Source organism: Chlorocebus sabaeus, chromosome 18 (assembly GCF_047675955.1).
Source record: "Chlorocebus sabaeus isolate Y175 chromosome 18, mChlSab1.0.hap1, whole genome shotgun sequence".
NCBI classification, from domain to species: Eukaryota; Metazoa; Chordata; class Mammalia; order Primates; family Cercopithecidae; genus Chlorocebus; species Chlorocebus sabaeus.
The window spans coordinates 22,973,202-23,000,739 of NC_132921.1; the positions used below are offsets into that span (position 1 = coordinate 22,973,202).

General features: G+C 42.6%; 1 protein-coding gene across 1 annotated transcript in view; it reads right to left on the minus strand.

Annotated features, from left to right (window-relative positions):
- Positions 1-2,351: 2,351 nt before the first annotated feature.
- Positions 2,352-27,538, minus strand: part of ONECUT2 (one cut homeobox 2) — a 56,758-nt gene continuing 31,571 nt past the window's right edge. The window contains exon 2 of the mRNA XM_008013985.3: positions 2,352-17,189. Within this exon, the coding sequence (XP_008012176.1) occupies positions 16,903-17,189 (287 nt within the window). The 3' untranslated portion in view covers positions 2,352-16,902. The remainder of the gene's footprint in view (positions 17,190-27,538) is intronic.

The following is a 27,538-nucleotide window of genomic DNA, read 5'->3' on the forward strand; positions in this document are numbered from 1 at the left end:
GGCATTTTTTTGTTGTTTGTGTGACTTATTTGGAATATAGCTGATATGGTTCCACAGCAGGAATGGCTGGGTAATATATGTTCTATCACTGCAACCCAAGGAAGCATGCCTTACTAACTTCCAGGTCTCCATGGTGCAGCACCGAGTGACCAGTTGCACGGGGTCAACTCTGACATCTGAGTTTGAATGCTAATTCTGCCTCTTGGTCCTGACGTTGCTGCACCCTGCCCTAGCCTATGTCCCCCGCATGATTATTGTGCAGATCAAGGAAGGAGGATTCTGGAGGTGACAGCATAGTGGCTGCCTCTACGGTTGGCAACCACCATCATTAATTCTAGAAATAATTGTGCTCAGTGAACCGTCGTGGACTGACCAATGCTTCCTCATGCTTCATGGGTCCACACGGATTTATTCCTTTTAATTTTCTTTTTGCAAATGATATCCCCCCTCCTAGCATCACTTAAGGAGGGAAGAGTTCAGGGAGAAGAAAAAACTGAGAGAATGGATTTGCAAGGGCAGTTACCAATAACTCAAAGCATTTTGACTAAAGGAATCTCTTTTCACTCCTACCCCAGTGAGGCTGGACCTATGGTGTCCTTCAGTCAGTAGGATGCAGCAGAAGTGATCATACCTGTTCCATGCCTTGGTCTTAAGGGGCCTTGTGTGATTCACTTGATCTCCTGGAACCCTACCCAGGCCAGCCTGCTGGATGATAAAGGACAGCAGAGCTCAGTTGATTAAACTAAGGCCATCCTAGACTGGCCAGCCCCCAGCCAACTGGGGAGCTGACTACAGATGCATGAGTGAGCCCAGCCCAATCAGAAGAACTACCCAGTTGAGACCAACCCAAATTGACAACCAACAGAATTATGAGTTATAAATACAGTTGTTTTTTTAAGCCACTATGTTTTAGAGTGGTTTGTTCCCACTAACTCACTCTAGCAAAAGCTAACAGATACACCAATGTTTGAGGCCCACCCTTGTGGAATTGGATGAATTGATCTGGGATGGACCTTAGGTAGAGTATATTGTAAAAGCTCTCTGGGTGATTCTCATGTGCACCCAGGGTTGAAAACCACCAGTCTAGATGAAGACACTCAGTGCTGCACGGGCTGGGTTATAGGTGAGTTAGACCAAGGGTTAACCCAATGGGACTCCTTTGAATCTTGTGGATATCTAAATTTTTTTTCCCATAAGTTATTGGGGTACGGGTGGTATTTGGTTACATGAGTAAGTTCTTTAGTGGTGATCTGTGAGATTTTGGTGCACTCATCACCTGGGGAGTATACACTGCACCATATTCATAGTCTTTTATCCCTTGCCCCCCACCCACTCTTCCCCCCAAGTCCCCAAAGTCCATTGTATCATTCTCATGCCTTTGCATCCTCATAGCTTAGCTCCCACATCAGTGAGAACACACGATATTTGGTTTTCCATTCCTGAGGTACATCACTTAGAATAATAGTCTCCAATCTCAGATATCTAAATTTAAAATGAATAGATGGGCTGGGTGAGGTGGCTCACACCTGTAATCCCAGCACTTTCGGAGGCCAACGGGGGCAGATCACTTGAGGTCAGGAATCCGAGACCAGCCTGGCCAACATGGTGAAACTCCGTCTGTACTAAAATACAAAACAAACAAACAAAAAAATTAAGCTGGGTGCACGCCTGTAATTCTAGTTACTTGGAGACTGAGGTGGTGGGATGATCACTTGAACCCAGGAGGTAGAGGTTGTAGTGAGCCATTGTGCCACTGCACTCTAGCCTGGGTGACAGAGCGAGCCTCCATCTCAGAAGATAAAATAAAATAAAAAAACAAACTCATTAACTTAGAGAATATAATAAGCCAAGATAAAATCTGTACAAAAATGTTAATATTTTTAAAAATCTGGGGCAAATGCAAAGATGGAAGGGGCTTTTGATAAAACCAGGTTTAACCTTGACCTTGTACAGGTGGAGAAACTGAAGCCCAGAGGGTCTAAATGACTTGCTCAAAGCCATACAACTAATTTGTGGCAGGGTTTAGATTCTGTATGAGGCCTTATTTTCCATCTATTTTTCTTGATTCTTCCATAAGGTGACAATAACACGATCCTTCTTTTGACTTACCATATGTGACCTCATACAAAATCTGTGCAAAGGTAAGTGTAGGACAGGCTATCTCTAAAGTGTTAACAGGTTAAGAAAAAAGATAGTTTTTATGGAGCATCTCTCATCTTTTATTATCAGAGATAGAAATTGTAGTCTCACTGAGAACTTTACTTTTTTTTTTTTTATGAAACCACAATGGGATGCAGTAGGGGGAAAAGTGCTTAATTTCTTCCATGAAAAGAGAAAGAAGGCATCTGAGCCATGGTCAATGAATTAAAGCAGTTTATTTAACATTAATTGCAGAATTTACAGCACTACCATTTAATGATAGGAATAAAAATAGAAAGAATCCAGTGTAAGCGATGTTGCAGACAAAACATTGGGGTGAGAAATGAGCAAAACTGAAAATGCAATTAACATTCGACGAAATCTTCCAAAAGGACTGGGAGCTTATCAAAGGGTTGGCATCCCCTTGATGATGAAGTGTGATCCTCATCCCCACCAGGATTTCAGGGCAGCCACTGAACATATACCCTGTTGACCGTCCCTGGAAAGTCTTTCAGCACAGTCTGACTTAACACGTTTGAGATGGGGCAAAATCTGGATTATAATATGCTTTGGAAATATAGCTCAGGGTGAAAGATAATAGTGTGGATTTGTGTGTGGGTTTTTGTTCTCAAAACAGAAGAGTGCAAATTTTAGGGGTGTGTTTTCCTGATTTTAAACACGAGAGGTGATGTCAAAGGGATCAACTGAAAAGAACAGTTTAAAGTTTTTCCCTATGATTTTCTTGGAGATAATACCTGTGAAAGCAAGAAAATAAAACAAGAGGTGTATATGTGACTCTCTGATCTCCTGTCCTTTTGGAATCCGGAAAGAGACCTATAAAAGGTAGTTAGGTTTCTACTAAAGGGCTGAGTTTCTAGAATAGCTACCTAGAAGGCAGGTGGCAGAGTACGGTCTTTGAGCATATGGTCAAAGGAGGCTCACACTCTATAGCCATTTTCCCATAATTTAATGGGTCCCTTTTTAAAATTTTAAAACTTTAAACAGATCTGGGACAAATTCTTCTCTCTTCACCTCCTCCTTTCTTCCCTCATTATAGTCACCTTTCAATAACATCAAGCAGTCGACAGTATAGAACAAAGGATGCAAGTCCTGCAGGCCAGCATGTGAAATTTAAAGGTATTTTTAAATAGCAAAAATAAACACATCTGAGGCCAGGACCTAAAGTGAGAAAAGAGCCAGGACTGACTTGGATTCTGAGAACAAAACTGGATGGAAGAAAAGATACTGGAACTTGTTTTCACTCACTTTGGTGGAAGGATAGATCCTCTTGTAATAATTCACTGACCAAGGAAGGATCTATAGTACCTATGTTAATAAAGTATTATCTGGGTGGAAATATTTGAATAGAAATAATGAAAAAAATAATGGACCAGCTCTTTCTCTCTGGTCCAGGAGAACACTTTTGAGAAATGCAAAGGATGAAGAAGAAAACTAATTGAAATGCTGGTCAATCCTTAATTATCTTTTCCTATGAAGTTCTTTGGCATCCCAGACCTGGGAAGAAAAGACTGAACTGCTCTTGGATTGAGGGAAGGTTAGGTGATTGAAGATATGAATTAAAAGAGAAACCAACACCAAGATTTTGCCTGTATCATCTCAGTCCCTGCATCTAAACTTCAGTGGTTATTTATCAAGTTATCAGTGTGAAGCTTGTGGTTTTGTTTCAGAAATTTCAGTATGCCAGGTGTTTTACAACATTTCATGGTAAGAAGTTTGCTGGCACCACTTGGACTTGCGTAACACAAAATGGTAAAGAAAGGAAATAATATTCTACCTTCAAGGAAGTATCTGTTAATGGTATGATTACCTATCCAATTGCTAGATAGTCTTTGGACTCTTTTCTTCCCAGGTGGCAGGTTCCTTGTCATAATCTGAAAAAACTTTCCTAGAGATAAAGCTGACTCTTAAGCTAAAGGCCAAATTGGACCAAAGCAAAGGATATGGGGGGAAAAAACCTCAAACTCTAAACTTTTTGAATAGGACTTTCAAGCAGAGATAAAGTAGGTATTGATGGGCCGTGTTTTTGGCTGGGGCAATAGCTGTGATTCAGCCTGTCCCCTAAGACAGATCAACAGCATAGGCAATGTGCACTGCCCCTGCCCCTGAGATGGGAGCAAAGCACAGGGAGACAGTGGGGTCTCCTTTTCCCTCTTGTATTTTTCCAGACCAAAGAATTGAGAATAGCTAAAATACAACCTAGAAAACAATAGGAAACCCATTCCATACCTTTCTTTGTTTTCTAAATAATCATCTCCAAAAGGTATAGATGGGATAGCTAAACAGGATGCAGAGGATGGTGGGAAGGGGACTTCTGACACTGGATGGAGGGGACCTGGATCCTTTGCAAACCCAGCATGGAAGAAGAAGCCTTTGGTAATGTCCCAGGTAAACCACCAGATGGGCTGCAACAGTCTTGACTGGGTAGAGTGCAAGGTGGGGAAAGGTGAGTGCCTGGTGGCCCACAGAAGATACAAGGTTACTGTTTTCTTTTTCTTGCCTTTCATGTATGAATTGGAGTCTGCCTTCATGCTGGCACATGCTCAAGACCAAGGGATTGCAGGGAAGTGTTGGAGTCCAGAGAGAGTGAGGTTAGAGATTTTTGGCCCAGTTCTCTTTAAAGCTGACAGATAGAGATCTCTTCCTAGGATCAAAACCTACCTTCCAGCCCATGACCTGCCTTTTCCCAGGCCAGGCCCATGTTTTCCCAAGATGGGAGGAGAGAAAATCAGGCCAAGCTGAGGTAATTTCATAGTTCTGTGTCTCCAAGGAAAAGGACATCCATTGGCACAAAGCATTGAGTAAAAACCCTTTAATAACAAAATAACATTCACGATGTAGCTACTTCAGTTGTCTGGAAAACTCAGCTTACACTTGATTCAACATACCACTTTCCACAATGTTTAAAAAAAAAAAAGACATAAAATGGCATAACAAAATATACCTTGGGTTTCATAAGACTTCTTGGCAAAGTGTAACGAGCAGACCCATGCATTGCCTGTGATAAAAAAGGGCTGGGTATACTCGTGTCTCAAACACCCCTCTGTTTTCTTTGGATCAAAAATGGATTTGAACTTTGTAGATTCTACAATATCTGCATTAAGAGGAACAGTTTGTGGGTTTGTGAGTGTCAGGAAAACTTTGCTGAAACAAATATCAATTTTATTGTGGAAGAACATATAAAGCTTTCTGTAAGATTAAACACTATTACAATCATCAACTGTCTTAGAAAAGCCAATTTGAAAAATTCTTATATCTGTTCCCATCTTTGGCAGATAAGGGAAAAATAAAAAGACTATATATCAAAGTTTACATTACCACAATCTACTTTATAAGACCAAATAAAAATGTGTTTCTTTGTATTATTCATGAGAGCATGTTCCCAATATACTCTCACAGATAATATGAATGCTATACTGTCAGTGATTTCCAATATTTTGCATAGCAGACTGCTGCTTTTCAACCAAGGTTTCCTAGGCTGCATGCTCCTATGCAAAATAAAGTGTGCTTGGCAGTTGATTTGGCTTTATGTCAAGCATGTTGGTTTGGGAAATATGAAACTCGAGAATGGGTCTTTGAACCCAAGTATAAGAAAGAACAAGTTTGCCCAATCCCCTGCAACTGAAAAACACTTTTGACATACAGAGACCTCAGATAATCGAAGGATTTAAAGAAGATGGTTTTTCTAAAGTGGGTTTGAAAACTTCTTATACTCCCTTTTAGAAGGTAGATGGAACATTGTCAGGCAGGTAAAAATTAAGTGAGAGTCACCTCCAAGTCTAGGGAGGGAGAGCCATGATAGCTGCACATGTGAAGTTTTGGGAAATGGCTGCGTATTTCTGCCCAAATCGCTGGAACAGTTGGTGGGAATGTCCAGCAGAGTGGACAAAAGAGAAGTGGGCAGAGAAGAATTAGAAATATTGATGCCATTTGAGTTTCTACTGTGAGCTAACCTTATCACAAAATACTAGAAGAAACCACACACAGTCAAAAATAGCCATTCCCAAGCAGAGATCAAAGAGGGCCACAGGTGGATGAATTTGCACCTCCATATACATGACCAGTTAGGTCTAAGTTCATGAGCATAAAGCCAAAATAACTCCTTTTGGTGGAAATTAAATACGCAAAAGTGAGTTTTTCAATACTTGCTTTCAAACCCCTCTCAGATATGGTGATATATCTGGGTTATGAGGATCCCAATTTGTGGAATGCAAATTGGCTAACTCAAAAATTTGGAATAACTTTTCTCATTATAAAGTTGGAACCCAATTCAATATGATTCATTTTCAGATCCCAACAGATGTAAAGGGTATTTTCGAGGTGAGATATCTCCCAATAAAACCAATATTACCACCGTCTGAGGCTGAACTGTGTACATTTTCACAGTTTAATGTATACACAACTGTTCCACAACTGCTAACAAACAATAGGCGCCCATGCATAAATAAAGTCCATTGAACCAAAGGGGGAGATCTAGTTCAAAATGAAAAATGCTGCTATTAAGACCACAATGCATCACACTGCTAAATTTTTAGCCTCATGCATAAAATTATAGCACTGATTGGCAGTTGCTAATTATAATACTACACTGTTAACACAGAACAATTAATTGTTCAGACCAAGTAGCACAAATGTAGAAAATAATTATTCTTTTCAACAGAGCAAATGAACACAGATTGTTTCTTCAGCAAAATATGAAACTGTAAACTTTGGGCTCATTCTGCAACTTTCCCCAATCCAGCATAAATAAAATCCAAAGGGGAAAAGAAAACATACATTTTCTTTTTAAGCGCACCTTTTTCGTCTATTACAAAAGCACAACCTAAAACGTATAAAGCTTTTTTTTCTTTTTTCATTTTTTAAATCACAGTTACCAAAAGAAACAGTGAATAATTTATTACATACGCTATAATAACATTACTCTAAACACTATTGTCTATGAGGTATATCTGAGAAAATTCGGTAAGGAATTGCGCGGTCTGCATTGCCAACATGCCCGGGTTCATAGTAAAGCTTTGGAACCGTGAAGAACTAGAAAAAAGGGAAGAACAAGGGAGGCAGAGGAGGAGACATAGAGAAAGAACCTTTGGTATTAGTACAAATCTTGTTCTTTGCAGGGTTGCATTGCAAAGCACCACAGTACAATAAGCCCACCAACTGACTGTATGGAGGCCCAGTTGAAGCTGAGGTATTCACAGGAAGAATTAAAAAAAGCACAGAGAGGTCCAGACTGGCTAAATCGTTGCTTTGGTTCAAGCAAGGCACTCGTCCCGTGGTTATGTCACACTTTGCAAGTGAAGCATGAGGCTGGGGGGATTGCTGAGGAGGGGTCTGCCAAGTGGGGATGTTTTCTGTGTTCAGGCTGCCATCGCTCTTTCTAGATCCTTTCTCGTATGGGTGTGGCAGTAGGAAAGTTGGGGAAGGTGATGTTCGCTTATACAGAGCTCTGCTGCTCAATGAACTAAGTCATCTTTGCTTTGTCTCCCAGGGATTCTGAGAGTTCTATTTCCAATAGGAATTTAGGAAGAAAACCAAAGCAATGTGCTCTTTGGAAGGCCTTACGGGTCTGCCTTGTATAGGGAGAAGATGGGGCTTTGAGCTTGTTTGGACAGGAGGGAACTTTCACATAGGATGGCGCTTGAAAACTTCAGAAAGAGAGTAACAGTGTTTCCTACAGTTTGTCAATCTGTCATCTATATTCCTCTACTAGCTATGCTTTGTTGATGCATGGAACTGATGAGTTGATTGGTCTCTTCCTCTCTTTGCTTCTTTGTCTAAATGGTCTCTTTAAAAGCTCAAAGATAATTACATTATGTGAAATGCAAAATACTAGCACTCAAAAAGAGCTATATGGACTAGAGGCAGATCTTTGCATGTGTCTAAAAGCCATTTGGTGAAAAGCTGAGACAGATTCATTGGCTAACACACAAATGACGCTGACAAACAGCTCTTAATAGTGATTTAACCATTTAATGGAATCTAAAAAAACTTGAAGAAGACCAATTAATTTCATGAGTAAGAAGGAAAGAGAGAAGCAACTTTAACCATTTCTTAAACTGGCATATTCCTCTGCAATTTTGGGCTCATTTTTCATCTACAACGAATCACCCTTTAGTATCAAATGATGTAAACCTTAAACTTCTCTCATAGATACAGAGTTGGCTTAGAAATGAAATGTAAACACCTACAACTAGAAAGGAAAAGGCTGAAGAACTTAAAATGTCACAAGTGCCAATGGTGGTCAAGTTCCCTTTCTTGATAAATATTGACTTTAAAGTACCCATAATAATGAAAGCCAACAAGCCAAGAATGAACTTTCTCCTCCCACTGAATTAAAAAGTTATTTATACAATGCTTTGTAATGGAGAGGTTCAAAAGTGATCACACTGTTGGGATCAACATGTTTTTCCTAGGGCAAAAACCCCTGTATGAGCCCTGGTATTTCAAGGCAGACCACCTCCACGAAGCAACTGATCATATGTGACTATGCTGAGATACTAACGGGACACTGAAAATGCTTGTGACTAATTTTATGGCTGAAAATGTTAAGAGAGAAACCCCAGTCCCTGGTCATTGCTAAAGGATTGCCACCGTCCTGTTTGTCAATGTGGGACCACTCTCATGCCGAGGTGGCACTGCACAATAGGTGGAGTACTGGGGCAGGAACCAGGAGGCGTGTGTGGGCTTTCACTCTCAAGAGTTATTTGATTTGGATAACTATCTCATTCCTCTGGGCCACCGGGGCTCAGGCTAAATGATTCCTAAGGTCTCTTCCAGGTCAGCTACTCAATGGTCAGAGCCTCCGTGGTTCAGTAATTGGCAATCTTTACGGTGATAGGTCCCAGCAGGGATAGAGGCCATGGCTAGGACTGAAGGCCATTTCCAACCAGTTTCCTTCCCCAATTTGGAATCAGAATTTAAGGAATCCAATTACAGCAGCATCCGAACTCACATCCTGAACATGTGGAGCGGACAGCAAACAAATAAGATAAACACAGAAAACATCCCTTTCCAAATTAGCAGCCGCCGTCGCATAGATAATTATTTCTTTGGGGTATCTGAGCTGTGGCTGTACATACCATATGTCAGAGAAAATCGTTCAAATCATAAAAGAGCACAAGCAAAATGCAGACCGCACAGATAAAGAAATCTTTGGTATCTTTGGTGTCATCAACACGATTAAAATTACAAATGGAAAAAGTCAGTGAGGTAGCCTTCTTTGGTTCTCACTAGAAATAGAAAGTTTTTCCTTTTTTTTTTTCTTTTTTCTGCTTTTTGTTTTTCTCCTTTTTTGTTTTGTTGCTTTACATACACACAGAGTTCATTCTTGGAAGCAGCTAGTGTAAGGGTTTCTCTTTTTGTTTATGATTTTTTTAAAATTTATTTTTCCAGTTTCTGTATAGAAGCCCCGAAATCCAGGCTGGTGAAGCAGGGTCTCGGCTTATGTGTTCTGAATGCACAGGTTCAGGCTGAATAGTCATTGCTTGTCCACAAAATTTGCTCTGTTGTTCTGACAGCAAACAAACTGCAGTGCTCTCTGTCGTTTTAAATAAAAAATATAAACTATACAGTGCACCTTTCACAGATGCTGAATAAGTTAAATAAATAAGTTACAATATGAAGGCTCCAAGGGCCACAATAATTAGAGGTGGAGTTCGCCTGGTACCAGGTGGGGCTACAAACTTAAGTTAAATAATTTAATAAGTGTTACTTAGACTATTTTAAAAGTTAATTTAAGAGGGAAGAATATCCCAAATTCTCTTTTTGTAACCTATATTTCTTCCCTGTCTGTAACAGAATTTCACTGCTTTATAAAGCAAACTAAACTTCAAGAGTATTCCAAGTAGAATTTTGCATCTCTGATGCACCATTGGTCTAGGTTTTGATAAATAAGTACAAAGAGTAAAATCAAACTAAGGAAGGATGATTAAATACCCAAATCTTATACATTTATGTACTAGAAACTAATTTAAATAAGTTAATTACATTAATTGTACTTAGCTTGTAGGGTCATAACCCAAAGAGACAAGATAAAAAACATTCTGTGGGGCGGGGCAGAGGGTGTCTTCATTTTTTGAATGACAACATGTGTAACTTCTTTTGATAGTCTAAATAAAAACAAAGCAGGAAATTATAACCTCTAAAACTTTCTCATGTTAAAGACCATTTAGATGTGACAAGCATGAAAAAAATCACCACTCCCCACTAGCTAACGCAGTCTCCCCAAGACCGCAGTAGCATTGTCTCAACCCTGGAAACCAGAGCCCACTGTCTCCCCATTGGTTTGCACTTAACTTTACTGTTTCTTCTTCTTTTTCTTTGTTTTTTTCTTTTTTTCTTTTTGTCCTTTTTCAGGTCTTTGGATTTAGCTTTAGTTATGAAAGATCCAGAATAAAGCTATTCAACCGAAGTCATCAAGCATAGGTGTCATCCTAACACAGATAATTAAATAATATAGAAGGTTTCTTGAAAGTTGAGTTTATCTTGGATATGCCCAAATGAAATTAATTCCAAGTGTACAGGATGAAGATGCTGGGATACTTTTGTTTTCCCTGCATTTTGGTTTTCAATGTTACAATAAATAACAAAAACAATGTACACTGTAAAGGTACCACATACATGTTAAATGATGATCTAAAATTTATTTATTGTAACAGATTACAGTATAAAGGTATGAAGCATGTCTGTACACACTTGTATGTACACAGTCTAGACACCTATAGGTAACGTGTATTGTTGTAAAGTCATCTATGAGGATACATGTTAAAATATGTATCTAAATTTGTATACATCCAAGCGGACAGACTGTATAAGCTTTAGGCACACTTATCTGCCAAGGTTTATGCTACCTGAAATGCCTGCTGCTAAAAATGGAGCAGAGTGGAAGACTTCTATGCGATGAACAAGCTGGTAGCAATGTGTTTTTCTCCACTAGAAAAGGTATTAGCTGGTTACTTCCAATCAATCTAACTCCAAAACTTCTAAGGAAAGCTTGGGCTCTAGCAATAACTGCTTCAGGCTGTCAGAATCATTTTGGTGTCTGAGAATAATGAGCCTCATTTAAGGTCCTGTGTGATTCACATAACAGCCCATCAGCCTCCATGGTAAGTTATGTATCTACCTATGTGAGGTCCTATATATTTTAATAACTACTTTTGTATTTTGTAAGTATTCTGAGACTTTCTAAAACAGATAAACCCTCCCCTCTGTCCCTCCCTGACCTTGGAAACAAAGAAATCATTGATAGAAAATAGGCATCGAGACATCCATATTTAAAGCCAACTTCATTATCTTATGAGACTTATACAACCAACTGGGGTGCCATTCTTCATTCAGTAAGGATTTTTGTGGCCTTATTTTAAAACTAGAATCTCCTGTTGTTTCAGGGGTGACTTAGTCTTAGCTAAAGATACAAAATTACTAATCTATCAAGTTTGGCAGACAAATATCAGAAAGTTATAGATACACCAGCTCTATTCCTTCTTCATCTAACATTTCCACTTACTCTTCCTGGTTAGGCTAAGAAGTCTGAATCACACAGCATCAACAAAAACAAAAAGTCACCTCTGACCTGTTACGAATCTAGAAGGTTATCGCCAAGGTAGTTGTGTCTGGGCCTTGTGGTCAACCTTGACCACATGTATCATCTTTTTCTCCACTTTATAATAGAGTCCATTATTCTTCAACATTGGAAACAGGCCTTTTCTTCTTAGATTTTAAAATATCCAACTATTCAAACTCCTGAAAATCCGAGTTCACTACAAAGGCATACTGTCATCACACTTTGGTAATGATAATCAAACAGACATTCCTATAATTCTACAAACATTTTCAAAAGTGAGGAAGTTTCCCTCTATACCCAGATAATAATGATTTAAAAAATCTGTTCAACTTGAATTTACTGGCACTAGTAGGTGGGTGCCCAGTATAGACAAAGAAAATAACTGATTATCCAAAAGGTATTTATTTTTGGTTTTGAAATAGGTTGTTTGACTTAGAAAAGTGTGTGTGTGTGTGTGTGTGTGTGTTTGTGTATCAGATTTACATTCCAAATGTTGATTTTATTTTAGCTTGAATTGAAAATTATTTTGGATTTCCTAAAGCCTACAATTGCCGAGAGCCTGCAGGGGGAAAAGGGAGCTTAGAAGCAACTCTTTCTGGATTTCTCCAGAGGAACTGCCATGCTTCCTGGCTCAACTAGCCTGCACCTTTATGCATGGTGCAAGCTAAACACTTCTTTTACATTTTGGAAAAGCTTTCAAATACTGGTGTTGAGTTTTTATTGTTGTGGCTGTTTCCTTTAAAAAAAGAAATGCATTGGCTCTGTTTTGTTTTTGTATTACTTCCTGGAATTAAATAATTACATCCCTAGTACCAAAATCACATTAAAACAAAAACAATGCAAGCCTATCTGTGTAAAGGAATAAAGGAAATTGTTTTTCCACTCAATGGCTGTGAGTATTTTGATTTCTGCTGCCTCAAGAATGTGAAATTTGGCTGAGAACTGTTCCTTCACACTGTCCCTTTTGCTGACGGCTGAGGAATGCCTGAAATTTTCCTTGGATTGAGGTAACGGATCATAAACTATAACCAAATCCAAATGGTTACTTTCTCTGAAATTATTAACTTAAATTTAAAAATCCTTGAGTAAACTCACTGGGTTAAATTGTATTACCCAATATAGATTTTTTTTTTCTGTTAGATTTCTAACAAATTGAAATTCTACAGGGCTTAAAATTTTGACACATAACTATATAGATACACATATACATGTGTGTAAATAATTTTCTAAAAGCAAGCACTTCTCTCTGGTATGACTTTATCTGGTATGAGACATTTATCAAAGCTCCTTGGGGGGAAATTCTTGCCTTTCTTTTTTTTTTTTTTGTAACAATTATGACATGTTCTTCTGATCATCAGAGGACTGGTTTGACCAATGTTGAAATGGCAGGTCACAAAGGCAGCCTCTACTGGTCTAGACATCTTCAGAGGATGCTGGAGACCCAAATGCTGAGATTACTATGTCAAAGAATCACTAACCAAATCAAGCAGGCTCCATTCCTCAATCCAGTCTGAAAAAGAGCAATCATTTCCATTGGACACATGTCACAAGGACTCATTTAGAAATAGTCTAGTTGAAATCAACCCACATGGGAACATTCCTCTGCTGAAATATGCTCTTTTCTTAGTCCTTTGACAAAGGAAACATGGAGTATGAGCAAAGGACAAAGGGACACAAGGGAAAAGCCAAGGAACAATCTCCTAGGCAGGATGAATTATAAAAATTGTGGAGGTCACATTCTCTCACAGCTCCTGCATAGGGAGACCCACACAGCGGGAATGAGGAGGTGGCACAAAGAACAACAATGGGGCTCTCCAGGGGCAGGACTCCAGGAGTCTCCCCAAAATCTGCTTTATATTTTCTCTCCAGGATTGAGACACTCTCCCCCATCCCACCCAGCACCACCGCCCACCCCAGTGCCAGCTGTGGTTGCACATAGGCTTGTCAAAATACAAATTGGTAATTACCACCCTGAGGAAATCTATCAACCCATTGCAACAGGAGTTGGACTTCCCCTACGAGAAGTCCCTTTGGTGTATCTGCTCACTGAGGGGGTCTGGCACACCCAGATGGGACAGGGCAGCTCCTGGAGAACAGATTTCTGAGCTGGCCTCATATTCTTTAACTGGTGAAAATGGACCACTGAGCCTTCCCAACAGTTACAGAAGATGAGCACCCCACTGTCAGGGCCCAGTTCTGGGCCGAGCCTGTTGGATGTACTTCACTCACCACCTTAATTGAGGCTGAGGGATAGAATAGAGATGACTCCGAATACAAATAAAACTCATTTACACCATGGATCCATTTATCAACAGGTTAAGTGCTAAAAAGCTTGATCTTGACTTTAAACCTTTCCCAGAAACTTCCATAGAGATCTGAATAATTCAAATCATCCACAGTGGCAAATTAACTCTGGAATGGCATGAGAAATGAGAAAAATTCTGAACCGAATACTTAACAAATGAAGCACTGGACGAAAACAAGACATGAATTTGGACAGCAATAATTTTGGTTATCACCAATGTCAAGTTGATCTATATATGTATTTTATATATTATATATATCTTTCTTTAGAAATGCAACTTTACAGCTGATTTTTAAAAAGCTAATAGAAAAGTAGAAACTGGCAATTATTTTTACATGTTTCCCCCCACCCCCAAATGAAGCCCTGTTAGGATGTAGCAATCACGTGAAAACGAGGCTGTAAATTCCTCTATAAACTCTTTGGTTCTGTGGCTCGGGAGAGGATGCATCACCAAGAACCCTATCCCTGACCCTCACTCCCTTTCCCTCCCCTGATGATGAGACTCTGAACATAGAAGGAACCAAGTCTAAGGGTTAAGCAAAGAACATTCAAGTGATAATGTTATTCCCTACTCTCTGCTGAGCAGAGAACTGTTCAATATCCCAACATCTGAAACTTGGAGTCCATGGAAACTTTTGAGAGATTCCATGTTGGGGTAAAAAACCATAAAACAAAATTAAAGGGAAACAATAAAATCAAATAAATGGCCCTTTCCTTTTGTTGCTCAGAGAAACATAATTGATTACCTTTATACAGATCAATGGCGCTATTAGTATTTTAGCCAGGCAAGAGGAGATAATGAACTGAAACAAAAGGTGTGAGAAATCCTCATCTTTGGTATTGTAGCTGTTGAGGTTTCTGTTGCTCTGTTCCGTGTTCTTTTGAAAAACTGCATAGGCACAAATTAAAGACAATCTTCAACTTTAAGATTACCGCGTGAGTTGTTAAATGAAGCAGCAGCCACTGAGGCTCTTCCTTATTTCTATCTTTGTCTCAACCCTTTCTTTAAAATCTGCTTCCAAAAAATGTCCCAAGAGGTCTGTTTGTACACAGTGTGTCTCGCTGTTTTTTTGTTGTTGTTGTTTTCGTTTATTTTCTGGCGTGCTTCCTTCTTATTGGTGGTGATTTCCAATGATTTACGGATTTATTTATTCATTTTAATGGGACAGTTTTGTTTGTTGCAGAAGTAGGTGCAGAAAAAGTTTCTTTGGTTTCGATTAAGTAATTCATAAAAAAGTCAGTCTCAAGTGTCTGTAAAGAATCATTGCAGCGTTTGGCTTGCTTTGAACACCCCCATGTGGCCCCACCCAGGGCCATTCACTGGTAAATATGCACATTGCGACCTCCGCAATCTCTCTGAGTTCTGTGGGCGCTCTTCCACTTGCTATGGGAAGGTGACAACTGGTGTGGCAAAGCCACTCCCCTGGGTGGCTTGGCTAACGTCCTTGGCGTAGCTGGTCCATTCAGCCCGATGATGCGCCAAATGCCATTCAGGGTTGCAGAGGTTTTCTGATTTCTAAAAGTAATCACAGTATTTTTAGGCTAGAAAATGACAAGTCATAAATGTCTTTGGTTTGCAGTATTCTGCTTCTTTGGTGTGCTGTGTTTTCTCCAGATTTATTCAGCTGTTTTGCAAGGATGATTCAACAACAGAAGAGATTTAGGATTAGATGACAGTCATGAGTAACATGTATGCAGGTTTGATTGATTGATTTCTTTTTCTTGCTAGAAAACATGGAAAACATCCCTACTAAATGGGATGGATGAGGAAAAACCCCAAATCAGAAAGAGTGGGAATGGATTACGTGGTGGTCATAACGCACAGTAGGAGGGACCAGATTACTGATCAACCAAGAAGGACACATTAATGATCTTAAAAAACCTAGATCTTTTAAAATGCTGCATTTGCTCCATGTACTGTTAACAATTAAATTGGCCTCCTGAGTGTGCGTCTGCATTATGTACAACAGAATTTGCAGCAAACTGCAAAATGTGCTTGAAGCCATATTCTCATCAATTCCCTAATGACTTCACAATCCAGATGTGGTAAAAATGCAGATGTGGTGAACCCAGAACCTTCCTTACTTCTGTTTATCTTTGTTGTGCTTGATACTTTGAGCTCAAGTAAACTGACTGGTGTTTTGACGGATCCAAGACCACATAAGATTTCCAGGAGGTAAAGAAAAAAAAAATTGTAAGCTGGATCAACTTAAAGCTTTCTAAATCATTCAATGAAAAGATGCCTGGGTTGGAAAAACAGGTCCTTGGATTTTTTTTAACGTCCATATTTAAAACTTGTGCTCAGTAATTACCATTCTGATGTTTTTTATGTTATGGCTGTGAACTTGGACATACCGTGGTATAATGAGGCTAAGCATGTGGAAAACAAATGAGGTCATTCTTGTTGCTAGATTCTTCTCTTATTGTTGTATCTTGGAAGCCTAAACTCAGAGTCCTTACGTAGGCCAAATTCCTATTGTTAGTCATAGGAACTCTGACTGCAAGAAGCTGACAGGACCTGAAGTGGGACGGATGACATTTTAAGCAATCCTGAGCTTGGCTGACACCATACTGGAATTAACTTGCTCCAGGAAGGCCCCATTTGGGTTTCTGGGATGCTTAGCATGCTGAGAACAGTGTCTGGTTCTAAGAGATTAATTTTTCAGCTTGCACTTGGACTCCATAGCTATTAAAAACAAAAAAAGAACACCTGGCCTATGATTACAGCTAGAATAGAAGTTTCTTTGCAAGATAATTGTGCTTTCAAATCACCAGTGAAGGGCCCCAGCTAGGAATCCGGTGTCTTTTTCCTTTGTTTTCTTTTGGTATCTGTTGTCCTCATTTGGAGGTGACTTGTGCCCAAGTGAGAGTCTTTCCATCATGCTTTGGTACACGTGCTGGAGGTGGACGAGGAGCCCCCTGTGCTCAGATCGTCTTGCCACTTCTCCAGGCTGCGGCGCCGGGCGTTCATGAAGAAGTTGCTGACGGTTGTGAGCTCCAGGCCCAGCTGCTGGGAAATGGTGATCTGCATCTCCTTCGACGGGCGTTTGTTCTCCTTGAAGATGGCGAAGAGTGTTCGGCGTTGGAGGTCAGTGAACACCAGGCGGGATTTCTTCTGGGAATTGTTCCTGTCTTTGTTTGGTTCTTGCTCTTTGCGTTTGCACGCTTGAAGGGAAAGAGAAGAAGGAGAGGAGTCAGTGGGCTCACCAGAGAAGGCGATCCATGGAAAACATTGACAAAGTTGTACAGAGGTGTAAACCGTTAAACTTTATTGTGCAAATTGCCCAGCTGTCAATAACCAGCCTTTCCCGTAATCTCCGGGTGATGGAAGGCATCAGTGAGCGAGTGGGGGATGGGAGAAAGGAGAAAGCAGCAGGGCTGTTTCACAGTCTGGTTTTGAACTAACTGCAGTTGTCTTTCCCTTTTACCTCCTCTCTCCTCCAGCATACCATTTATCCAGAGATAAATGAAATTATTTATCTCCGAAATCAGGTGCCACGAAGGCAGGGAGGACTCCAGACCCCGGGGTGGGGGAAGCCTGATGAGGCAGTTCCTCTTTCATAGTCACCCTCTCGAATTGTTTACAGCTGAGTTGAAATTACCTTCTGGAGTCAAAACTTAAAAGTGCGTAGTTTTTCAAAATCAAAGCTTCTACCCAGGTGACTCTAAAAATTGTTAACAGAATGAAATTAGAAGTGACAGAATGATGGTATTATCCCAACCCAAATTCCTTTCGTCCAGACTTTTGAAAAATTAGAACAAAACAAAACAGAAGACCAAGGGAGAGAAAGACTAGAAAAATTGGTTTAGCCAGTTCTCATTTGGCTAGTTTGAAATTGGAAGCCAGTACAAGAAGACAGGGGATGAGGGTAGGGGAAGAAGCCCAACACTACAATAGGACTTCAGGCTTGCAGATATGTTAGTATATGTGGAGTGTCTTTGATTTAGCAGAAATGAGTATCCATGCCTGGGTTGACATATGCAGTCAAGGACATTATGTGTCACAACCTCTCCCTTAGCCTACAAGTTCCTAGAAGGCAGCAACCGGGCCTCTGTAGTATTCCTGACTGATTCTTTTTGGAGTCATGGATACAATGAATGTTTGGGAAAATGAGGACAAATGACTTCTTGACTCTTTCAGGGAATCTGTACACTTCACAGATGGGTTCGGTGGCTCAGAAAAGTGACCCATAAAGATTAAATACAGTATTATAAATCACAATTAAAACATGAGAACATGTGTTACAATCACCTGAAATGGCCAGGTGCGGTGGCTCACACCTGTAATCCCAGCACTTTGGGAGGCCAAGGCAGGCAGATCATGAGGTCAGGAGTTTGCGACCAGCCTGGCCAACATAGTGAAACCCCATCTCTACTAAAGATACAAAAAATTAGCTGGGCGTGGTGGCACACACCTGTAATCCCAGCTACTTGGGATGCTGAGGCAGGAGAATCACTTGAACCCAGGAGGTGGAGGTTGCAGTGAGCCAAGATCATGCTATTGCATTCCAGCCTGGGTGACAGGGCGAGACTCCATCTCAAAAAAAAAAAAAAAAAAAAAAAAAAAAATCACTTGAAATAAGTCCCAGCTCCCCTAGGGGTGTGGTGAGAATGTGGCCTCAACAGAAAGAACTGGGGAAAGGCCAGGAAGGAGCAGAGGCCCAGATAGGGCAGTCACCCTCAGAATCCATCCCACTGGATATTCTGGCCAGAGGTTGAGAATCCCTTTGCACTGGACTGACATTCCCCCAAGCCTGGCACCCAGGGTGCTACTCAGATGCTTTCCTATGCTTCTCAAAGCCCTGGCTTGTATATTTTGTTTCCTGGCTTTCGGGCACAGCATTTCCTAATTGTGTTCTGCAGGCAGCATCTTATGTGGAGGGTCTGCTACGGTGTCTGAATGTTTATGTCCCCCCCAAAAATTCATATGTTGCAATCCTAACATCCAAGGTCATGGTATTAAGAGGTGGGGCCTTTGGGAGGTGACTGGGCCTGAAGTTGGAGCCCTCATGAATAGGGTTAGTGCCCTTATAAAATAAGCCTGAGAGAGACCTCTTGCCCCTTCCACCATGGGAGGACACAGTGAGAAAGACTCTCTATGAACCAGGACCCAGACTATTGCCCGACACTGAATCCGCTGGCACCTTAATCTTAGACGTCCTAGCCTCCAGAACTGTGAGAAACAAACTTCTGTTGTTTATAAGCGGTAAGTCATGGTATTTTATTGTTGTGATTGTTACTGGAGCCTTAACAGACTAAGACAGGATTTAACCTGAGGACAAACACTTATGGGAGAGATACTTGGAAGCTGAATTTCCTTCTACCTAACTGGCTGCCCTCCCTGCTGGATACCGTGTGCTATAAAGTAATATAAAGGAGTCACTCCTGAAATAATCAAAATGCACTGATACTCTCAAAAGGCAGGAAGAGGAGAGCTCCTGAATGGTAAAGCTGCTAGGCTGTATCAGCTTGGCTAAACTCTTTCTTCCCGATTTTTCCTCCTCTCATTTCTAAAAGTATTCATATTGTCTTCAAAAATTAAACACACACAACACATCCACATAAAAACAATTTGTTTTCATCTTAAAACTCATTCTCTTGGGACATTTTGACTTTCTTGAATGAGGAGCACTTCCCCTGCAATGGGAGCTCAGACAGAAAGGGCTAAGACTGCTCACTGCCATCCTTCTTCCAACAGCTTACTGGTAATGATTCCTTCTTTGCTCATTCCTGTGAGGACTGCATATTTTTGTTGGATTCTGATGATTCCTGTGTGGTGGTAACAAACAAAAATAACCTTTGCAGGGGAACCTTATTTTGAGGTCTACTCTCTCTTGCTCAATCTGAAGTCCTCTACAGCAGTGCTGCTAAACTTTAAGATGCACAGGAATCATCTGGAGGGCTCATCAAAATGCAGATTCTCATGTAGTCAGCCTGGACAGGGCCTGGGATTCTGCATTTCTCATTAGCATCCAGGTGATGCTGATGCTGCTGGTCCACATGCCTCAGTTTGAGCTGCAAGGGTCTGCCTGATTTCTAGTCTCAGAGGAGCATGTTATGCAATGGAAAGCTCTGGATTCAAACCTGGGCTTCCCCACCTCTAAGACCTGGGGCCTTGCAAATTACTTAGCCTCTTGGTGCCTGTGTTCCTCATCTGAATAAGGAAATAATTGCTCAACTCTAGAGAGGCTTAAGTGAGATAACAGGTACATCTTCACTTCACACTTTCCTTCCCATTGTATTACCCCAGTAACTCTGAGCTAGGCAAATCAGGCAAAATGATTTTCATTTAAAAAGGAAATACATGGAGACCTTGGAGTATAAGTGAAGGCACTGACACCACATCCCAGGTTTGCTGCAGACCCAGGGAAAGAAAGAAAAAACATTTCTCTTGGAGGGAACGGCACCCACACCCGACTGCACATCAGAGGGGACCTCTTTGCAGGGCAGCCTCTGGGTCTCCATCCCCAGAAATTCTGATTTTCACCATGTGGGGCGAGGTTCTGGAATCTGTGCTGCTATAAACCTCTGCAGCCCTTTTTAAGATGTAGAAGTCACTATGCTTGCCCCTACTGCCACTTCAGGTCCCTGGACAACCGTCCCTGACCCTACCCCGGGGACAACTGGTGCCAAGCCTTCATCTGGAGGATTCTGAATAAATAGTGAAGCATGATAATCTCCTTATCATAACAAAATCCAGGCAAATATCTTCTGCAAACATTGGCTGAGATCCTCTGTCAATTCACGCTCCTTTGGATTAACCACATAGCTCTCAATTTTCATACCAATATTGATTATTCTTCAGATAATGCTGTATTTGTGCTTTTAATAGGGTGATTAGACAGTGTGGGTACAGGTTTACATTGGCTTGTCAGATTCTATTTTGTGTGAGATATATATATTTAAAATTAAATATATATGTATACACACATATTTAATGTAAGAGAAAAATATTAAAGACTTAACGTGAAGCAAACTGCACAGAGAGCGCAGATCAATACATCCTGCCTATGCCTTCCCAACAGCCTTCGGAAGCCACCAGATGCCACAGCAGCAAATGCAAAGCTGTAGCTTGCAGTCTAGAAGTGTATGGCAAGTCCAAATACTCCAAATAATGAGGCAGTATGTCCACATGTTGCCCAGGGTTTTATAGCTAGCAATTGCCAGCCATTGATTTTGACAAAAGCAGTTGGTCAGGAGCTAAAGGAAAATAAAAACAGGAGGGATAACACCTGCCTTGAAAGTCTAAGAAAAACTAGACAGATCCGATGACATCTGGGAGCTGGCATGAGGCTTTGACCTCAGCATCCTCAGACCCGGGCTGTGGAGCCAGGTGTGCTTGCAGGCACAAGCAGAGTACAAATGACTTTGGTGCTGTTCAGTTACTACACTCTATAGTTGACATGTGCCCATTTTTGAATAGCTAGGAAAGTGTCAATAGCTCCCTCCAACCCAAGGATGCAATAGAAACCCAACGAAACAGCTGGTGTTCCGGTGGCACTGATGGATTCAGTCTTGACACAGTCACAGGCTGGTCAGGGTCTCCTGGACTCCAGCTGCTGAAAGCCAGTTCTGCCATGGAAGGTGCGAGGTTGGCCCAGCCCTATCTAGACCATTTGGATCTGTTTCTTCTCCTCTCTTTTAGGAGGAAAGCAGGGAGGGCATGTCAGGAGCTGATGTGCTACTGCCTGATGGGGAGGTGGGTGTAGACCCCAAAAGCCCTTAGCCATTCTTGACCTCCCTCCCTCTCACAGGGAAGCAGGAACGCCAACGTTCCACGTGGAATGCCAAGCACTGGCTTCCATTTCAAAGACGAAGAGGAGTCATTTATTTACCTACAATAAGGCTACCTATGCAGGTTATAGTGCCTTTCCCCACTTTTTGAAATAAATAATATTGACTCAGATTGGTCATGCTGGTTTTGTCCTGTGGCCCAGGACCTCGTACTGGCAGGCACGTACACATCTGTGTATAATCTGTGATTAACAAGGATGGCAGACAGCTACTGCCTAAAAATATAGGTTCCTTGGTAGATAAATTTTTCAAACCACTGGGTTACCAGGGTAAGATAAGGGAAGCCCTGGCCTTGGGCACAAACCCTCTCTGAGATCTTGAGACACCAACTTGCTTTCTCCCTGGTGGCCACTGGACTTTTGTCCCTCAGGAGGTCAGAAACAGGACAAAGAAAGTACACTTCTAAGAATGTGCTGCTCCCCATAGCTGATCTTCCCCAGCTCTAACCTGGAGAGAGACGATGTCTCTTCACAACTGACCCTTTCTCCGTGCCTTCCCCATCCCAAACCAATCCTGCGGCCAGGTCTACTTTGCCTCCAGAGTGGCTGCTCCTGGGTGTTCTAGGAGCTCAGCTGCCCTCTGACACCCGGACTGACCGGCCCTGGCCCTGTCCATCGCCTACCCATGGGCAGCACAAAGGTGTGTGGTCAGAGTAGTGCAGCAATGCTCATCAAGCCAGGGATGATTCCCCTCCAGAGAGGATGCAAAGGGAGGCAGGACAGGGTGAGGGATTGTGTGAGACCACAGAACATCACAGAGGACAGGAAAGTGGTGTCCTGTGCTCTCCCTTCTCTCTCAGCTTGGGGAGGGGCCTTGCCGCCGACTGCGTGGTCAGTGACCGAGTAGCTTCTCTGGCCAGAAAGGCTGCTTTTCACCCATCATGCATTTTCCTTCTAGTAACAAAGGTCTTTGGATATTTGGATGCTGAGCAATAAGGGGGTGTTGGAAGCCAGGGCCTCTGTGCTTGTGGGGAGGGGAAGCAAGGAGAGAGATGAGGGAGGGCCCATTCCCGGAGACAGGGTAGAGTGACTTCGGTTGCGTGTGTGTGGTGTGGAGGGTAAGGTAAGGGGGACAGTATCTGGTTGGTTCAGGGAGGCAGATACAGGTTGGGGAATTACCCTGGAATCATATGTCACCATGACACCTGGTTCCACAAGTGCAGTGGTGCTAGCTCTTCAAGGCACCTGAACATCTTTTGTCTCTCTTAGCTTGGTCCTCCTCACAGAGCCATAGAACCTCAGTGTTTTGTCCAGTCCAGGGTTGTCAGTTTCACATAGCGAACTGAAGGCACAGTGAGGTAAGTCCCAGCTGAAGCCAAAGTCTGGATCCCCCACTGGGGATTTCTTTCCACAACATCTTTGACAGGAAGGTGGGGCAGAGGTATGGATTCCCATTTTATTCTTGGTGAAGGAAACGGGTTTGTTTAGGGTGACCCAATTAGCACTGGATCCTGGATTTGATCTTGGAAAACCCCTTCCCAGCCTCCACTGTTTCTGGGAAGCCTGTGAAGTAAGAGCAACTCAACAATGGGTCAGAATCCTCCAGTCCTCGCTGCCCTGGAACTGAAACTCCCCACTCAACTTTGATGGGCAGTCCTGGCCCAGGCCATCCTTGATGGGCCAGCCCCAGCTGACCCAGCAGTTGAATAAAGATGCACACTTGAGTCCAGCTGAGATTAGCCAAGCACAGCCTGTATCAGCAGACACACCCAGCCAACAAATAGGCTTCTGGGCAAAAATAGATTTTTATTGTTTTATACCACCCATGTTGTGGTTCTATGTTTTGCAGCATTATTGTGGTGATAGATAACTGATACAGAAGCCAAGAACGACCTTTGCCTTCCTGCCCAGGGGTGAGTCAAATGGACTGTAAGAAGCCCAGATGGAAGCCAAGACTCTGTTTCCTACTCCCTGTCAGCCACTTATCAGCTACAGGACTGTGAGCCTTAGTTTCCTGATCCTATAGAGTGGGGATGCCCAGCACCCCAGGACATCAAGAGGTTTGCTGTAACACTTCGCACACAGTAGACACTCAGGAAATGTGCACATTCATCCTTCCTTCCTTAGAGAAAGCAGAAAGGTGGTGTGTAAGGAGAGGTTAAGAATTCATGATTCCAAGTCTTACTTAATAGTAGACAAACTGCCCAGAGGGCTAACGGCAAACAAAAGGTTAAAGATGTTTGTTTTCTTTGTGAGGCTGTCTCATAGCCAGTTCCCAGCCTCATATAAGAGGTTAGACTACGACGTGTTTTTACATATGTGTCAGAGATGCTAATAGGTTTTGGGCCACTGGAGTTTCCTCACATCACTAATTTATGTCCAAATACATTCTACATATGATGGGCATTGTTAGCCCCTCATAAATAATGCAGAAGTGCTCTATTCTCCCTGCATTCAGTAAATACTTTCCCTCAATAGTTCAATGTGATCTTGCCAGGGCAAGGGTGGGGGCAGGGAGAGAGACCATCTAGGGTGTGCATTTGTCAGCAAACACTCAGCCTCCAAGGATACAGGTTTGAAAAGTATGCCTGCAGAAGACGCCTTTTCACCTTTCAGCTGAAGAGCTCGCAGCTCCCCTCCTAGGAAGGCTTGTGCAAAGTGGAGAGCATGACCCTTTCCACTAAGGAGGGCACTCTCCCGGGAGGACATAGGGGCTGCAGTTCTGTTGGAAAGATTAACTAAGGCAGTCAATTGGGGTTATGTTGGAAAAATCAATTACAAAAGTAGGTTCACATTTGTACCTCTGGGCTTGTTCCCTAAGACACCTATAGGTGTTTGAGGTAAGAAGAATGGAAATAACCCCCCTTTACTTCCCTGCTGTGAACTGGTGGCCCTTCAGTATTGATAGAATGACAAGACTATGGAGAGGTGATGGTGTCCAGGAGAGCACCCTTCCTTTGGAATGAATCTGCATGATCAAGAGCCTTTAAAATAAAAACCATAAGGTTCCTTGAATTCAAACAAGGAAGAAAGAAAATAGAAGAACTGTACACTCTGCTAATAAATATTTGATGTTCAGTAAGTCATAAATGCTGGTAAATCTCAGCAATGCATGCTTCTCAGGGTCCGCAAATAGTTAGGTGCCAGCACATTGCCACAGGGACCTTGGGAGCGGGGGCCTAACACACAAAACTTGGGGCTCAGGTTCTAAGCAGCTCCACTGACCACTCAGGGCCAGCTGGTGCCAGAAGCACTGATCACCCACTTGGGAGGAGCCAGGCCTTGATGCGGGGGGAGGGGCTGTCTTAAAATCTTCATTGGATTATTTTGTGCTCCCTAAATTTTGGAAACTATACATAGTTCCCAGTTAGATGCCTTGCAGGTTTCCTTGCTTCATTGTGATTTCTGACGCATCACCAAAGGTCACTTAGGTTCAGATGACCATGGAGCCAGTACCATGAACCTGCCCTCTGCCTCCAACCACCCCTAGAACTAAACTCTAACTTGGCCCTCATTTCTCCAAACGTGCCTGACCTGAGTCAGACGAGAAACCTAATGCCTTTGTTTCAAGGTTGAGAGCTGGCTTTCCTCAGAAACTTGGTCTTCATGTACCAGATGCCAATACACACAGGCAGTGGAGCCAGTGACGTCCAGACCAACATCCATTTGGGAGGCCAAGGGCAGAGACGGGGTGGACGCTGTGCAAATGGATGTGGAGCCATTCTTGGTTGTTAGGCTCCCCTCCTCCTTTCACTCCCTTCTAATTGTGGGTGTATGCACAGCCCTGGCAAGACAGACCTCTAACCCATTTGGCAAATTATCCTGCACAAGGTACTCCAGTGTGAACCACCTATGGGCTAGTTGGAGCACTGCCGCCTGGCTTATTAGAGCAGACACTGTGGGCGGGAGAATGGCGGAGCAAGACAAAAAAGGAGAGAGGAGGGAGAAGGAACAAGAAGGCAAAAGGGGCCATGCGCGATGCACACATATACACTCCCCTCATTCTGGAGATGCTGGTGGGTGAGGGTAAAGTCCCCAAGTTCTGAGCTGCCTGGAGCCTGGGAGGCTTGGCACTGCCCTGGAATGTTGGTGTGAGCTGTGTCTTGGGCTTCACCTCTGACACAGGACAAATCTCTGACCCTGGGGGGATTTCCTGTAGTACACTCTTACTCTCGTCTAGAAAATGTGGATGATAGGCCAGGCGAGGTGGCTCACGCTTGTAACCCCACCACTTTGGGAGGCTGAGGCGGGCTGATCATGAGGTCAGGAGATCGAGACCATCTTGACCAACATGGTGAAACCCCATATCTACTAAAAATCAAAAAAATTAGCCGGGTGTGGTAGTGTGTGCCTGTAATCCCAGATACTCGAGAGGCCGAGGCAGGAGAATCACTTGAACCCGGGAGGCGGAGATTGCAGTGAGCCAAGATCACGCCACTGCACTCCCGCCTGGGTGGCAGAGCAAGACTCTGTCTTTTAAAAAAAAAAAAAAGGGCTGGGTACGGTGGCTCATGAGGCCTGTAATCCCAGCACTTTAGGAGACTGAGGTGGGTGGATCACGACGTCAGGAGATCGAGACCATCCTGGCTAACACGGTGAAACCCCGTCCCTACTAAAAATACAAAAATTAGCCGGGCGTGGTGGCGGGCGCCTGTAGTCCCAGCTACACAGGAGGCTGAGGCAGGAGAATGGCGTGAACCCGGGAGACCGAGCTTGCAGTGAGCCAAGATTGCCCACTGCATTCCAGTCCGGGGCGACAGAGAGAGACTCCGTCTGGGAAAAAAAAAAAAAAAAAAAAAAAAGGAAACGTGGATGATAAACGGCAAATCTCTGCTCTTTCTCCACACCGCCGCCTCTGCTTTCACTTGGGTGTTGAGCAAGCTGGTCTTGACAAGCGTTAGAGCAACTCCCCAGTGTCCACTTACTGTCGGATGGAGGCAGACTGTACAGTGACTATTCTGCGTTCCCAAACTTCAAAGACATTCTCTGAAAAAAACAAGTTTTATTTCCTGTCTCTATTTTTACTTTCAATACAAAGTCACTGAAGGGGACTCAGGAAATGAGGACTCTTGGATGTCTCACAACTTTGTTATATGGAGGCGGGGCCTGACAAAGGCCCAGAGTGCTCCCAGCGGGCAAATCTCCCAGGGGAAGGTTCAGGCCCCCGTAGCTGCCCACAGGTGCTGCCTGTAGGAAGCACACTGGAGCCTGCACACCAAGTGGAGATGAACCTCTTACCTCTGCTTCCCTCCAGCAGAGGCTCTAACAAACATGAGAAGCCTCAAAGAACAGGCTTCTAATAGCAGATGGTCCAGGCCAGCTGGTAAAACCACAGACTTCTAGAAAGGCAGGATTTTAAAGAGCACTTGGTCTAACTTTGTTTTTAGAAATAAGAGATCAGAACCCCAGCTAGGTCACCTATGCAGTGACACAGCCCTGAGAACCCATATTCCCTCCTGTCTAGTCCAGTGGGGTTTTTATTTCCCACCTTCCTATCAGAATAAGTCATTTGGGGCACTCAGCCTTTGAAATCACAATTCCTGGTCATCTTTTCTGCCTATGCAGAAGCCTGGCAAAGAGGGATCTTTAGCTCTGCTGCCAAGCTGCATTCCTGCAAGCCATCCAGGAAGTGGTGAATTGCTAAAAACAAATATTTAATTCCAGATATTGCATCTTGCTTAAAATGGCTAGGAGAGCATGGGGCAGCTTCTTCAACTTCCTACTAAAATTGTCTCGAAGTCCTATAACGAAACATAAAACTTAGCACACCAAAACCTAGGA